A 13,548-nucleotide genomic window follows, 5' to 3' on the forward strand; every position below is an offset into this window, starting at 1 on the left:
TGTTGTCGTCCAGGCGGAAAGTTGTCCCTCACGTACGATGGCCGACTCGCGAATAGTGCTCCCGACGCAGCGAAATGTTTGTTTTATCCACTTTCTTCCACACTTTCGCGAGAGTTCCTTGCGAGACGACGAGAGCGCGAGAGCGAGCCCGGTGACGACGGTTTCTTGGGATTCGTTTTGTTCCACGGGAGTCTCAAGAGCGCTGCACTCTACTTTCTCCACTTCGGCGCGCCACCCGGCGATCATCGTGGATCTTGCGGCCGAAGTCGTTCGAAGGCGCCTGCGAGGTTGACCAGGTTGCGCCTGCGCCTTCGATCGCGATCGCGCGTTCAGCTTTACAGGCGTTCACATTTTATAGGAGCTTTCGCTTGGTGGCGATCGATGGATTTCTAGTTTTTTTGGAGAAATAAAAAGGATGTGTTCCTAAGATAATCGAACAAGTGGTACATAAAATGATTAGTATATAGCAATAAAATATCTTTAGTTGTAATTATTTGCTTATTGTTTGGAAATACACAGTTTTTGAAAGGAGTAATTGTTTACTTACAGATTTTTCGCGATTATATTTCGATGAAACAGTTGTAATATTTTTATTTCAACGAATGACTTATCAAACAGTAAAAATACAAGATCTTGCTGGTCCAGTTTTCATGGAATAAACATGAAAGATTATCAATGACTGACCTTCACAGTAATTCAAAGGAAATGCCGCTGAAAATTGGTGTGTGCTGGAGACAGATAAATCAATATCCTTCCATTTTCTACGGTTTTCAAACCGTTGTTCTCGTTCTTTACTTATGCTGCTTTATGATTAGTAACCCTCCCGAAATGTTAAATGAGTTCTACGAGATTCATAAAAGAAACCAACACAGTAAAACGAAGCCACACGCTTTGAAAATACAGAATGATAATCATTTATTTCCCAATAGTTTGCTCACAGTTGATTCTGTTCTATTGCACTTTACAGTTAGTTATATCATCAATTGTTCAACAAAGTGTAACCGAATACGAATACGAATGAATTGAATTGATTGGGACCGCTCTGCACCTCACGTAATTACTTTGCAAAGAGGGTCCCTTGTACGACCTTCGCCAGGCCAATCGTTTGTACTGAGAGTAAATGTCAGAATGGTTGCGTAAAGTAAATGTTGCGCACGCATTGCACGCTTTGCAGGACAGACGGGGAAAGCTACGCGTTCGGCAACACGATATCCCGTCCAGTAGGCGACTAGGCGTCACCAAACCGCTCCATCGGTTCCAGGCCGCGGAACCAATCTAATGTAGTCGCCGGGGTGCGCGACACTGCACCCAGCTCTTGTCTTCTCGTCAGCTTAACCCTAAAACAACAGTATCACAAAGTGCCGTCACCCAAAAGATCCCGCTGTATCGTCTCGCTGCGAGCGAGGGCGTTCTAATCCTGCAGGAAGTAGTGGATAGGGACGTTATCGAGCAGCTGGTTGGCGATACCGGTGAACTCGGTCGACAGCTTCTTCTGCAGCTGAGGCTGCAGCGCGCGCAGCACCTCGTGTCCATTCTCCCGCAGGAACAGGTTGGTTGCTTCCGCTGGTGGACAGAGAGAAAAAATGGAAAAGAAAAAAAAAAGGAAAACCAGTCAGGAATGTTGCCCTTGAAAGGGATCACGTGCACGCGTGAGTGTCGGAAAGGTGGGCGGGTTCGTCGCTTACTCAGGATGCGGTTATTGTTGAAAATCTTGGACACGCTAAGGCGCGGCTTCTTGATCGACAGGTTGAGGTCGAGCTTGTCAACGCGCAGATGCATTCCGGTCGGCTTTTCGCTGACCGACACCAGACCCTTAACGTCGGCCGTCACACCATCGAACACGGCATCGAAGTCACCGGAACCGCTGGCCGGAATGATGATCAGGACGCCGCTGCTCGTGTACTTGGCGTGTATCAGCAGCTTGGGAATGGTGAGCCGGGCCTCGAACGGTTGGTTACCTTCGGATAATCTGCGAAAAACAAACATAAAAACCGTTGTTTATGGGGGGCGGCACTTCCTCTTCAGTTGTGTTGGGGTTGGTTGGGGTTTTTCGAGGGACTTACTTGAGCGACCGGACGGTGAAATTGCTGGCACCAAACACTTCCATGTTTTTCAAGTTGATCCGGTATCCTTGCGGGCCTCCGGTCAGCTGCAGTGACAGCTGATCCATCACGAACGGTTCGACCGATGGGAGCTAATTGTTGCGAATCGGAAGAGAAGCCGGTTGTCGTCGATAGTATTAGTCATAATTCATTACCATTATAATCAGTGCTCCAGTTCAAAGAACCGATCAAACAAACAGAGCCACACGTTCTCGCTCATTACGAAACCAAGCGTTCCACGTAATGTCTTTATGGTGGTGCATCGGTGACGATCGTTTAGCTGGGTCGATAAAACAATAAGGAAACCATTGAGCGGCCCGATCACCATGGCCTTGACTGGCACTTGTGCGCCCATCAATGCGAGGTGCGAGTTCGCGAAATGACGCACATTACAGCGCCAGTAATGATCATTACTTCACAGCACGGGAGTCGTTTGAAGGTGGCCGCACTGCGCCGCAAAGGAAGCGATAAATTCTAGCTACCTCCCTCCCTTCATAACCAAAGCGAAAAGGACGACGAAGAGCATGAAGGATTTTTCGTCCGCGGCGAGTGTTGTTCATTTGAATTTACTAGCCACCCCCCTCATTGGTTTACTGCTAATGGCGCAACACACACAACTGTAGCGAGACGAATTGCCGGTTTCGGTAATGTGTAATGCTCCTAATATGCTCGTCATGGCGTGGAACGTGGAAGGATACCCCCCCTTTTTATGCCAAATTGGAAACAAATTAGAGCGTTCGATGATTGCAAAACGAGTCTGTTCGCGGTTCCCATAAATGGCTGAATTTGCTTCAAGTAGGAAGCGGCCACCTTGCCGAGCCATCTTCTGGCCCTGCTGCCAATGGGAAGATGTGAGGTTGCATCTCCGAATGCCTTGACCATGGGACCCCGCGCACTACCATACTGTTCGGGGCTGCCGCGGCCACGTGCACCGGGCGCCATTGACACTGAACTCTAGTAGCGTGAAGGTTAGCTGCCGCGTCGTCGTCGTCGTCGCCGTCATCATTAACGTCCATGTCTTCTTCTTGTGCCTACGATGGTCAAAGTGAATTTTTGGGGCTGTTTTCATCCACCTTCGTCTTCCATTCCACTCCCTCTCTACCGGGCCACCCTCCGTTTACCGTCACGCTTTTCGACGTGCTCAATATTTATTTTGGTCGGCGAAGCCGAAAGCTGCGGCTCTTCGCATTCGATTACCTAATGTTACCCTCTCCACAGCTGGTTAACCTTGAATCCGAGCAGCATCGCTTCATCGAACGCGTTGACCGGATGAAGGAAAGAGTGGAGATGGGAGCGTCGAACACACACACAGGCAGTGAGCCAGGTGGAGGTGAGGATGGAGGTGTGAACTGGGCGAGAGTGGGTCGGTCGATTTGGTTTGGAGCGCTTTCGCTCGACAGACGCGCGAATAACCAGTTTGGTGGTGGTGGTTGTCGTTTTTTTGTGTATTTGGAGTTACTTACCTTAATTTCGGGAATCCCGCTGGACAGGTAAGGTCGGAGGTGCTGCAGCGATGCCTTCAGACAGTCGGGGAGCTGGGGATCCGATCGGCGGCATTGCTTGATGTAGGCGGCTGCGGATTAAGGAAGAAGGAAAGAAATGAAGAATCGCTATTAATAGTATGCTAATTTTATTTCGCCTTTTTACACAATTTATGGACCGGGACTCAGAAGTTAGGAGCCAGTTGCAGTGCGAATAACTTTGGATATTTTAAGAATTTTGGGGATTTCAGAGACACTGGGAATTCCAGCAACCCTGGTCCTGTTCTCGATATTGTAGACGAGTTCTTGCACACCACCAAGCACTTCAAATCCAAGTAACAATTACTATCGAAAACTTCTAACAAAATCTAATACTGCCGATGCGTTTGGAACGTGAGACACCCTCCGTCCGATCGAGCAATAAAATCGGACCCGATAAACAGTTCATTAACACGAGCCGGCCACTGCCTGTCCCATAGTAGGCTGCTGTGTGATGGTTACGTCCAAACGACGAATGCTAGTGCACCAAGGTCAGCTAGAAAAGTGTAATGACATCACGGCGCACTCAACCAGGAGGGGGGGGGGGGGGAATGCACGATAGACAGCAGCAGCCGGTTGGCCCACCCCATGTTTAATGTTTGGACACTTTTGGAAACACACAGAGAGAATCAGCTCGCGCAGACGTTCGACCAGATGCACGCATACGCGCCCTGCCATGAAACCGGTTGCATGAAACCGCTGCAAAGCCACCAGCCAGCCAAATTCATCCAAGTTGTCCATGAAGTGTAGAACTGTTTACGACGAAATCGATGTTGCTGCATTCGTCGTCGTCGTCGTCGTCGTCGTTGTCGTTGGAATGCTCGTTTAAGGAGGCCTTGTTAGAACCAAGAGCCAGAGGTGACCTACTACTAGGGGGAGGGGGGCATTTGAAGCGTTGAACTGCGTAGGCCCGATTAGGGTTGGAAAGGACGAACAGAGTTGTCAAACCCGTACAGCCGTGTAGCCCCTACCTCCCCCACCACATGTGTAAACGGACCACAAATTGAGTTGATGTAAAGCTAAATGTGAGTTGCCTAATCTACCATTAAAACCGCGAACCACAAGCCGAGCAGGCCACGGGTACGGTGAAGATGTTTCATTTGATGGCGGCTCACGGAATGCTCGCTGCCTTCAAAGTAAGGCAGGCAGGCAGGCAGGCAGGCGCTCTCTGTATGCTATTTAGCAGGTAAACACCATTTGCCTCCATACGGACTGCAAGCTATATTGCCCTTACCATGGTTTGGTCTTTTTCGTTTTTCGTCTGCCGTAGATTCTTTCTGGTGCGGTGCGCTATCGGCACGCAGGAGTAGGAGTTGATTACAGGGTAGAAGTCGGATTTCGGCGTTCGAAGCATTTGAAGGTTGTTGCTACCGCAAAAACCGCACCACGAGTGAGTTGGTTTTTGAAATGGATTTCAATCGGAGAAGCACTTCGGTCTATATCGGAGGTGCTGTTCTGCTTCTCGCCAGTCAAACACTCCATAAGCTGCATGTGCCATTACTGGAGACCCACTGGAGTAACCGATGGACCTGTTCACCAGAAACTTCCTCACTTTCACTCGACTCGCGATCGCGAAATGAGAAATGGCAGGCCTTAGCAGAGAGATGCATTATCGCCTTAGTTGTTGCGTAATATTGTGTGGAGCTGCGGCGACTACCGTACTACCGAGAGTAGTGAATGCAACGCAGTCCTGCCACGACTCTCGGTGTTAATGTTTGTCCAAATGGAGCTGCCAACGCTAAAGTGGGCCCCATGGCTGATGGCTAATGCGCCAGGTGGCAAATGCGCATCTAAAGCGCCTGGAATGAGTTCTCCAGATTGTACCTTTTGAAGTCGCGACTGGTTCCGGGCCGGGCTGTAGGTACTTTTTTGCTTTACTAATCAAGTATCAATTCACACCCCAAGTCCAGGGCTGCCACGGGCACCACGAGCAGCACGTAGATGATGATACAGCAAATCGCGATCGTTTTGTACTTCCCAGCCAACAACCGGAACTCCTGGAAGCGGCGCGCAATCGAACAGTCTAGCTAGAAGTGTGTGTGTGTGCGTTTTTTTGTTTAAGAATTCAATCCAAAACACCATGATCGTGCGGTTAGTGGCGTCGATAATCAAGTCTAGAGCATCGAGAAAGCAAAGAAAAAACTGGAGCTCGATAATGAAATCGAGAACCGGACAATGGTGGGAACTACCTGGGGCGGTACCTGGAATGGATGGAATCTTCCCAATGAGGCCGCTCGTCTAGGCACTAGATAATGACGATACCGCACCCGCACCGCTGGCGTCAATACTTTTTGGCATGACCTTCCGCCAGATCCGAATAAATCGTTTTCGGCTGATCAGATGTCAGACCTTGGGGATTTTTTTTTCTTTTTTCTCGGCCAGCCCAACCCCAATCGAATCCGCGGGTCCGCGCGCCATTGGGTCCGGTTTCGGGGTGCCGCCGAACAGTTTTAGCGCAATGATACTCAATGTACACTTGCCCCCCCTCCCCTCGCTCCTTCTCCCTTTTTTCCTACCCGTTCCACCTGTGCGCGACATTGACCCACTGACACTTCATTAGTGCCAGCAGAAACCGTCCATCTTCACGGGGTCGACGGAATAATAGTGAACCGTTCGTTCGTTAGTGGGACGCGCCAGCGCAGCGCCGTCGACTCATAAAAGTGCACATAAATGGACAAACATACATCATCTTCGGCCTCCCGGTGACAACTACCCGGTGTGGTTTCGAGTGGCCTAGCGGCCACGGTTTATGTTGTGCGATCTGCATGACGTCAATCACCGTGAAGGTTTGACAAGACGGTTCGGTATATGTTTTACCAGTCGAGGCATCTCCCGAGGCGGCCGACAGACAATTGGCGGCTTTTTTCCCCGTTGCGCATCGCTTGTAAATCTCACACTTAGAATGGAATAATCTGATCCCTGACAAGTACGGAACTTCCGACGATGTGCACGGCGTTAGCAAATCCGCAAGAACCTCCAACTCGCTAACCCCCACAGACAAAAGGTTATTTCCTGTGGTCAGCAGTTTTCTCACGTCGTCACGGGCTTATCTCGCCGATCTCGCCGACAGATCGGCTTGATTCGAGATCTCGAACTCGAAAATTCTTCCCTCACGCACCACCTCGGTGTCGCTGCTCGCTCCCTCCCTTTCGTAGATGCATCCTCCACCTCAACGATTGCATAGTGATTGCGGGCTGCGTGCATTGCGTTACGGTCTGCTGTAATTACGAGGTGAATTGTTTTCCGCTACTCAATACTCAGTAGCAGCAGCTCCCGGTGCCCTATGGTGCTCCGCGGTGTCCACTGGCCATAGGAACTTGTGCAATTTCTAGCTCTCCTGAGCTACAAGAGGTTGTGAGGGGCTTGTGCTGCCGTCGGTGCGTAGCGTAGTAGCGGAGAGGAAGAAGATGCTTTCCCAAAGAGCTTAGCTCCGGTATGCACTTAGTGACAGTGGCGTTGAGTGCATGATTCATGCAATCGAATGCGTTCCACACACCTTGCCCGTATGTTTTTTGTTACATTCGGTTGCATAATCGGTCGTTGAAAGGGCCGATCGGCATTGTGAGCATAGAGCAATTTGCAAATTCATCGCTCAATCATCAAGCGAGCGGAATCGTCTCAAAATCGGGGTCAACGATGAGAATGGTTTTTGCGTTTTTCGATTCGAAATTCTTCACTTTCCATTGTTATCCGTCCCGAGTGTGTTTGAAGGTCGATGTGAATTAGGTAGCACCAGATGCAGTTTTATGCGCACATCTTAGTCAGCATTTGAAGGCAATACAACTCACTATAATCTATCTAAACCTGTGTGGAGAGCACAATCTCACCACGGAGTTCAGCGTTCAGTCTCTGGTTTTTTATCCGGATTGACATGCAGAACGATGCGCATGGTCGGTCAGCCTCTAAAAGATCTCTCCACCAAAGGAAAGAAGATGCCCTTGACGATCGATCGCCGTTGGTCCACGAGAATGCGTGCACGGACCCACAGCCACGGACCAAACATCGGCAACATTCACCGCGTGCGCATTAATGAGCCCCTAATCATCGAGTCGAGGGGAGTGCGTATCGTTGTCGCGGTTAAATTGTTTACTTACGAATTTCCTGCCCAACGGACAACCCGGCGGCGCACACGAGCGCGACGCAAACGGTAACGATCAGCTTGACCATCGTGCGACGAAAGTACGGGAATAAAACACTAAAAATCACGACCACGTACGGCGGCGCAGACGATGATGATGATGATGATGATGTTGGGACGCTTCGGGGTTCGGTTCGGGACACTGTCAGTCACCGGTGCGGAAGCGGGCTACGTGCGGTGGGATTGTTTTCAATTGAATTATGCTGACACTTGCTATCGGTGGTGCCGCTTTCCACTCGGATGGTTACACACTTTCGAGCCACACACTTTCGACAACGAGAACGAACACTGGCGTTGCGCTGGAACACGGACACTGTGCTGTAGTACGGCTAGGAACGGTGGCTCGTCTGCGGACGTCTGCGATCGACTGGTTCGCTTTAACGTCTGCTGCTCGGTGCGGTCAGTACCGGCTCTTTTAATGATTCGCGCACGCCCCGGACCAGCCGCACGACCAGAATCGGTCGAAGTATACTAGCGCACGAGCGAGCGCGCTCGCTGGACCACTACTCGCTCACATGATCATGAAAGTTTCGTCGGCAACACGACGATCAACGAACCATGGTTCTTGAACGCATGGCGATCGAGATAGTCAGGATACTTTTTTTATCGATGTGGTTGCGCTGTGATTGCGAACAAAGAGTAGTTAAAGTAAGATCTTCTTCTAGCAAACAGATCGTTCGATTCGATCATTTTGTGGAGAGTGATCATTCTACTCGATATGGTTTACTCAGACGCAGCTTTCAGCAAACGATTAGATAAGTTATAATATTGAGTGAATAATAAATTAATGATAATTGAAATAATTATTGCTTATATTAATTATAAACTAAAAAGAAATATTTTAAAAATTTAAAAAATTCCTTGGATACTACAAAGTTATAAACATTAATATAAATTGAAATAGAATCTATTCAGCACTATGCTATGCTATAAACAAAAAACACACGACAATTTGTAGCTATGAACGAGGATGACGAAATTCGAGCTTGGCCCCCCCATTATGCTCCGCCTTTATTCATTTTCTCCAATAGGAAGCATCTTTTCCCTATCTTCAGCGCAACATGCTGCATCCTGACCAGTCGTCCTTGACAGTGGGTGCGAGTTCGGTGGGAAGTGAATGTTTCAATGTCGCTAAGCGTAGCGTAGGCAGCCCCAGCGATCCATTTGGTTGAATCATGCTAATTGATACAACCACCATTGGATGGCCGAGGCAGGGAGCTCGAAGCCAGCGCCAACGGCGGTGGCGGCGGCGGTTACGGCTGCGTCTGCGGTAACCGATTGGTTGTCGGTTGTCGAATTTCACTACTTCCGGTGGCTAATGCCGTGGCGCAACACACGCGTGCCACGAAACGTGCATTTGATTGACATGTCGGTTGGTTAGCAAAACAAAACACGAAAAACCCAAATCAAACCGATCTCATTTTCCATTTTTTTCCAAAGGATCGAGGGGGGGGGAGGGGGCGAGAATCGAGGGTGCTAATGCATCAAAAGGTTAAAGAGAACCGGCTACGGTGTAGACTAGGTCAGCGGTCACACGCCACCAGCAGGATGTGGCACGCAGCGTGCAAAATGAAACAAAAGAAAATAATGACGCGAAAATCGATGCGTGCTGAAGGTGAACCAAGCCCCCACTTCTTCGCCGTCCGCTTCTTCTGCTTCTCCTTCTTCTTCTTCAGGCTGGAAGTGTAGAATGCGTGCGATGTAGAGCAGGTTAATGTGGGGGTAGAGAGCGCACGGTTCACCACCACCGACGGATGGTAGGGCGGATGTGCCTCGATTGTGTGCGGAAAACGGACGAAAGCTTCACTTCAATGCTACCTGTTTCACATGTTTGCTTTCCACGGTGCAGGGCGACGGAGGGGATAGTAGAGCGGCGCGAATCCTCGCATTTTTTTCTTCATTCCTTCCTTTCTGTTTTTGGTTTCGTTTCATGGATTCGCACCCCGCAGACCGCGGTCGATGCACGTCCTTGAATGCTATCATGCAGGGGCGATCGAACCGGTCCATAAAGTGGCTTTGTTTGAGGTCAGTTTTATTGCCATTATTGATCATTGAAAAACCCTAACAATTCGGTTTCATATGCGCCCAAATCCGATCGAATTTGGGCGCCAGCTTTACTTGGGAAACATGGTGTCCAATCCGTTGATTCATATGCATAATATGGCACCACAAAACAAATGCAGCATTTATTGATTTAGGACCATGGACACAAAGACACTCGCAGGCACGCACGCACACACCGGATAAGAGGACTGGCGGAATACATTAAGACCCCCGTCTCGAACGAGCCCACATCACTTGACATTCATCTGTGGCCGGACAATCATACCAAGCGCTACCAAGGACCCACTTCCACGAGGAAATGTTCGACATGAAAATGTAAAGCTGAATCCGAACCAGAACCAAAACCAAAATTAAAATCAAAACCTCCCCAAAAAAAAAAATGCATAAGAAGGTGACCGGGTGTAGAGTGGAGTGGAGGGCTAAATTAGGTGGACTATTCAAATACTTGCAATCATCGGTAAAGATCAAGATCAATGCATTAATGTGTACGTCAATGTGGGGTGCTTCAGAGAGTGAGTGGACACAGTGAGCAGCGGGACGTATCCTTCGCCAAATTGTGCTCGACTTTACATGGTGTTGGTACGGCTGGCTGAGGACTCTGGCGGGAGAGAGAGAGAGAGGTGGTGAGGCGTGCTGAGGATGCAGCAAAATGGCTCAAACGGTGGCTTAGAGTGTAGAAATGTGTGGCATGCTTCGCAGTGATTGTCCAAGGTGACGCTCATCCGAAAGCCAGCAAGCGTGAATCTCGTGAATTGTAATGACAATCATTCGAACATGGTGCAGGCTCCTTGAAACGCGGCGCCCGTAGGTGATCGTTAGATCCGATTAGAAGTGCTGCTGCGTTGTTCAATTTGTTGATTACTTGGTTTGATGGAACGGTGGGTATGGGATGAGGGTTTTCCCTTCTTTTCTGGCTTTTTGGGTTTTGCAAATATGAAACAACCACTCAGCCAGCGGTCAGTCCATTGTTTAGCTTTTCGTTGAGATAGAGCGAACTTTAACCTTTTGATAATAAAATCTAAATTAGGCGTTTTGTGGTTAAATTATTGATTTCTATATCACAGCATTCATACCAACATTGAAACATTTGATTGTTAAAAATTTCCTTACATATTTGTTTTATATTTTTAAAATTAATTATCATGTTTTCAATGATAGGGCTTAATCAGATGTTTAGCAGTTCTAGTGCCTAAATGCCTGTGAAATAGATGAAGAATAATGGTGTGATCTTTATGGTCCTAGGATTTCCTAAGAAATGCTCAAAAACAGCAAAGCATGATAAAACTAAATAAATGATAGCACTGATTACTAAAAAAAAAAGGAGTTTGGATTATTTCCGCACAATTATGTTAATATATTTTAGAAATATTTAGTAAGGCTATGTACCATTTTCAAACTAACGAGTTTTGTAATTTTGGCTTCTGAACGCACATTTTTAATTACATTTTAAAAAAATAAATCATCTGCGCCTTCTAAGAATAAAAGAAGAATTTTTCATAATTTGAACTATTTGTAAGATCCTTTCTACAAGTGTGAGGTAGAAAATAACAGGGTGAAACCAAAATTTTGAAACAGACTGTATCATTTCGAGCACCTGAACATCCAGGCGGAGGAGATGCAAAAGCTCGGTTTCACACGTTCGCTCCGCTAGCTAAAGCTCAGTAGGTTGCGCTCTCGTTTCGGTTTACAATAAATTTCACACTACAATAAATATTTACTACTTACAAGGTTTGTCGCAAAGTAAACAGTACTTTTTCAATAGGGACATTTCTGGATCTGAAAGGTAAATCCGTTCCTGATTTCCTGCCAAAATTTCATGCGATTTGGTCGAAATCGCGAATGCAAAAATGTCTTTCGCAAGAAGAATATTGCATTAGATTCAATGCTACACAATCGCAGTCTTAAATGCTTAAAAATACATGCTAAAAAGTCCTAAAATATCTCCAGCCTCTAGGTTCCTAGAACTACTAATCCTCGTTTCAAAATTCTGACCTAACGAAACATCCTATTTCCGAAAAAAACAAATCACTCCGCAGAAATTGACAATCAACATGAAATGGTCCTTTTTACCCATCTCCACTAGTGATGAGCGCACATTACAATATGCCCGGCTTGAATTCGAGCAACACGCGCGCTGCTGATTTGAGTGTTGCGCGTCATTCGAGCGCGAGCGCGATCGCGTAGGCACCTCCCACCCCAATGCTCGATCGCACCAGCAACAGCTGATCAGCGTTTAGGGGGCCCAATACGGCAAACCGAGCCACGCCGCATGCATCAGTACACGAGTGCGCTAGAAACGATCAACATCAACATCTCTAGCGCGGTGCATAACGCGGTGCGACACCGATTTACAAACGATTCGGTTCGCCACTTTCCGTTTCGTCCGTCGTTTACCAACGCTTGCGCCACGCAGAGCGTACAGTACGCGGTGTACAGGGACGGTGTTGGAGTGTTTTGAGTATTAGCAGGTAAATATTAACTGGAACATGGAAAGCTAAGGATGAAGTCAGAAGTTGCCGAGCGAATGGTCCAGGTGTGAAATGGGGGAAGAAAAAACACGTGTGTGCTTGTGTGTGTCTATGTCGTGTATAAGGATTTGCAGTATCAAGAATGCAGTTTCGACATTCCTCCCACTGGTTCGGATGTGGTGCTGCGACCTCCGCAAATGCATTTGCAATCCAGGGCGCTTCTTTTTGGCGTGAAACTCGTTTTTACGCACGCGAAGCGCTATAACGGAGCGACCGCAAGGTTGGCAACGCCGGTGATCTTTCCTTTCTTTCCGAAGCGTGTCCTTCGGAACCGGGCTGGCTAACTCAAATCTATGCCAAGGAAATCTGAATGCTTTTGCTCGATGGAACGATGTGTGTTTGCGTGCGTGCGTGTGCGTGCGTTTGTGGTGTTGTAACGGTTCGTCTAACATACAAATAGCTGCGATGCCGGGCGAGAATGCGATCAGTCCCGCTAGGCGGGTTGTCCTTCGGTCCAAAAACTATCGCCGTGAATGAGCTACTTGCTTTGAGACCCTCTGGGTCTCTTGAGACAGCATTTTAACAGCGAAAGGCATAACGATGTCTTTAATCAAAAGATACAGTTATTATTTATGCACATAAGTTACGATGCTGCTGGTGCATCAATGGTGGTCATAAAGACCATGCCAACGAGATGCCGACGATAGCGAGTTCAACGGCAATCCGGCATGTTCGCATCACGATGACACCCGACACCCGATAATCCGCCTTTCGGGTAGCGTGAGCCCCACCTACCCCCAACAGCTACGCAGTGTGACGCGATCCACATCAACATGTACGTTATGCGATGGCACTCGACGTGTCTGGCGCCGCGTTGCGAAGAAATGGTGCAGCCGAATGAGCGCAATGGGCGCCGCTTTTGGATTTGGCAATTTGGACAACAACAAAACAAAAAAAAAACAATTTGATGCAACGCGCGCAGTGATCGCGGCGAGTGGCGTTTGGATGTTACACCTCGACAACCGGTTGTTGCGGTTCGATCGTGCCAATCTGTTGATCGCAGAATTGCAAAGCCGTTACACAAAAAAATGGCTAGATTACCTTTCGGGGCGGTGGGCTATCGATTTGAAAGTAACGTTCGCGTCCAGAGCGTTCATAGCTTCGGGGCCTCTCTCGAGCGTCGATGGTTACTAGATGTGTCAAATATGTGCCGCTTGCATTTAGAACACCTGCTGTGGGTTTGAGTTTAAATCGGC

The 13,548-nt window shown here is 48.2% G+C and overlaps 1 protein-coding gene across 1 annotated transcript; it reads right to left on the reverse strand.

Annotated features, from left to right (window-relative positions):
* Positions 1-906: 906 nt before the first annotated feature.
* LOC125950903 (uncharacterized) lies at positions 907-8,136 on the reverse strand. Its single transcript, XM_049679286.1, has 5 exons — positions 7,717-8,136; positions 3,566-3,675; positions 2,064-2,194; positions 1,686-1,969; positions 907-1,563 (listed from the first exon to the last, which is right to left on the reverse strand). Exons 1-5 carry the CDS (start codon positions 7,787-7,789, stop codon positions 1,412-1,414), a joined length of 750 nt encoding a protein of 249 aa, XP_049535243.1. The 5' UTR covers positions 7,790-8,136; the 3' UTR covers positions 907-1,411.
* Positions 8,137-13,548: the final 5,412 nt, after the last annotated feature.

The sequence above is a fragment of the Anopheles darlingi genome, chromosome 2, assembly GCF_943734745.1.
Source record: "Anopheles darlingi chromosome 2, idAnoDarlMG_H_01, whole genome shotgun sequence".
Taxonomy (NCBI): domain Eukaryota; kingdom Metazoa; phylum Arthropoda; class Insecta; order Diptera; family Culicidae; genus Anopheles; species Anopheles darlingi.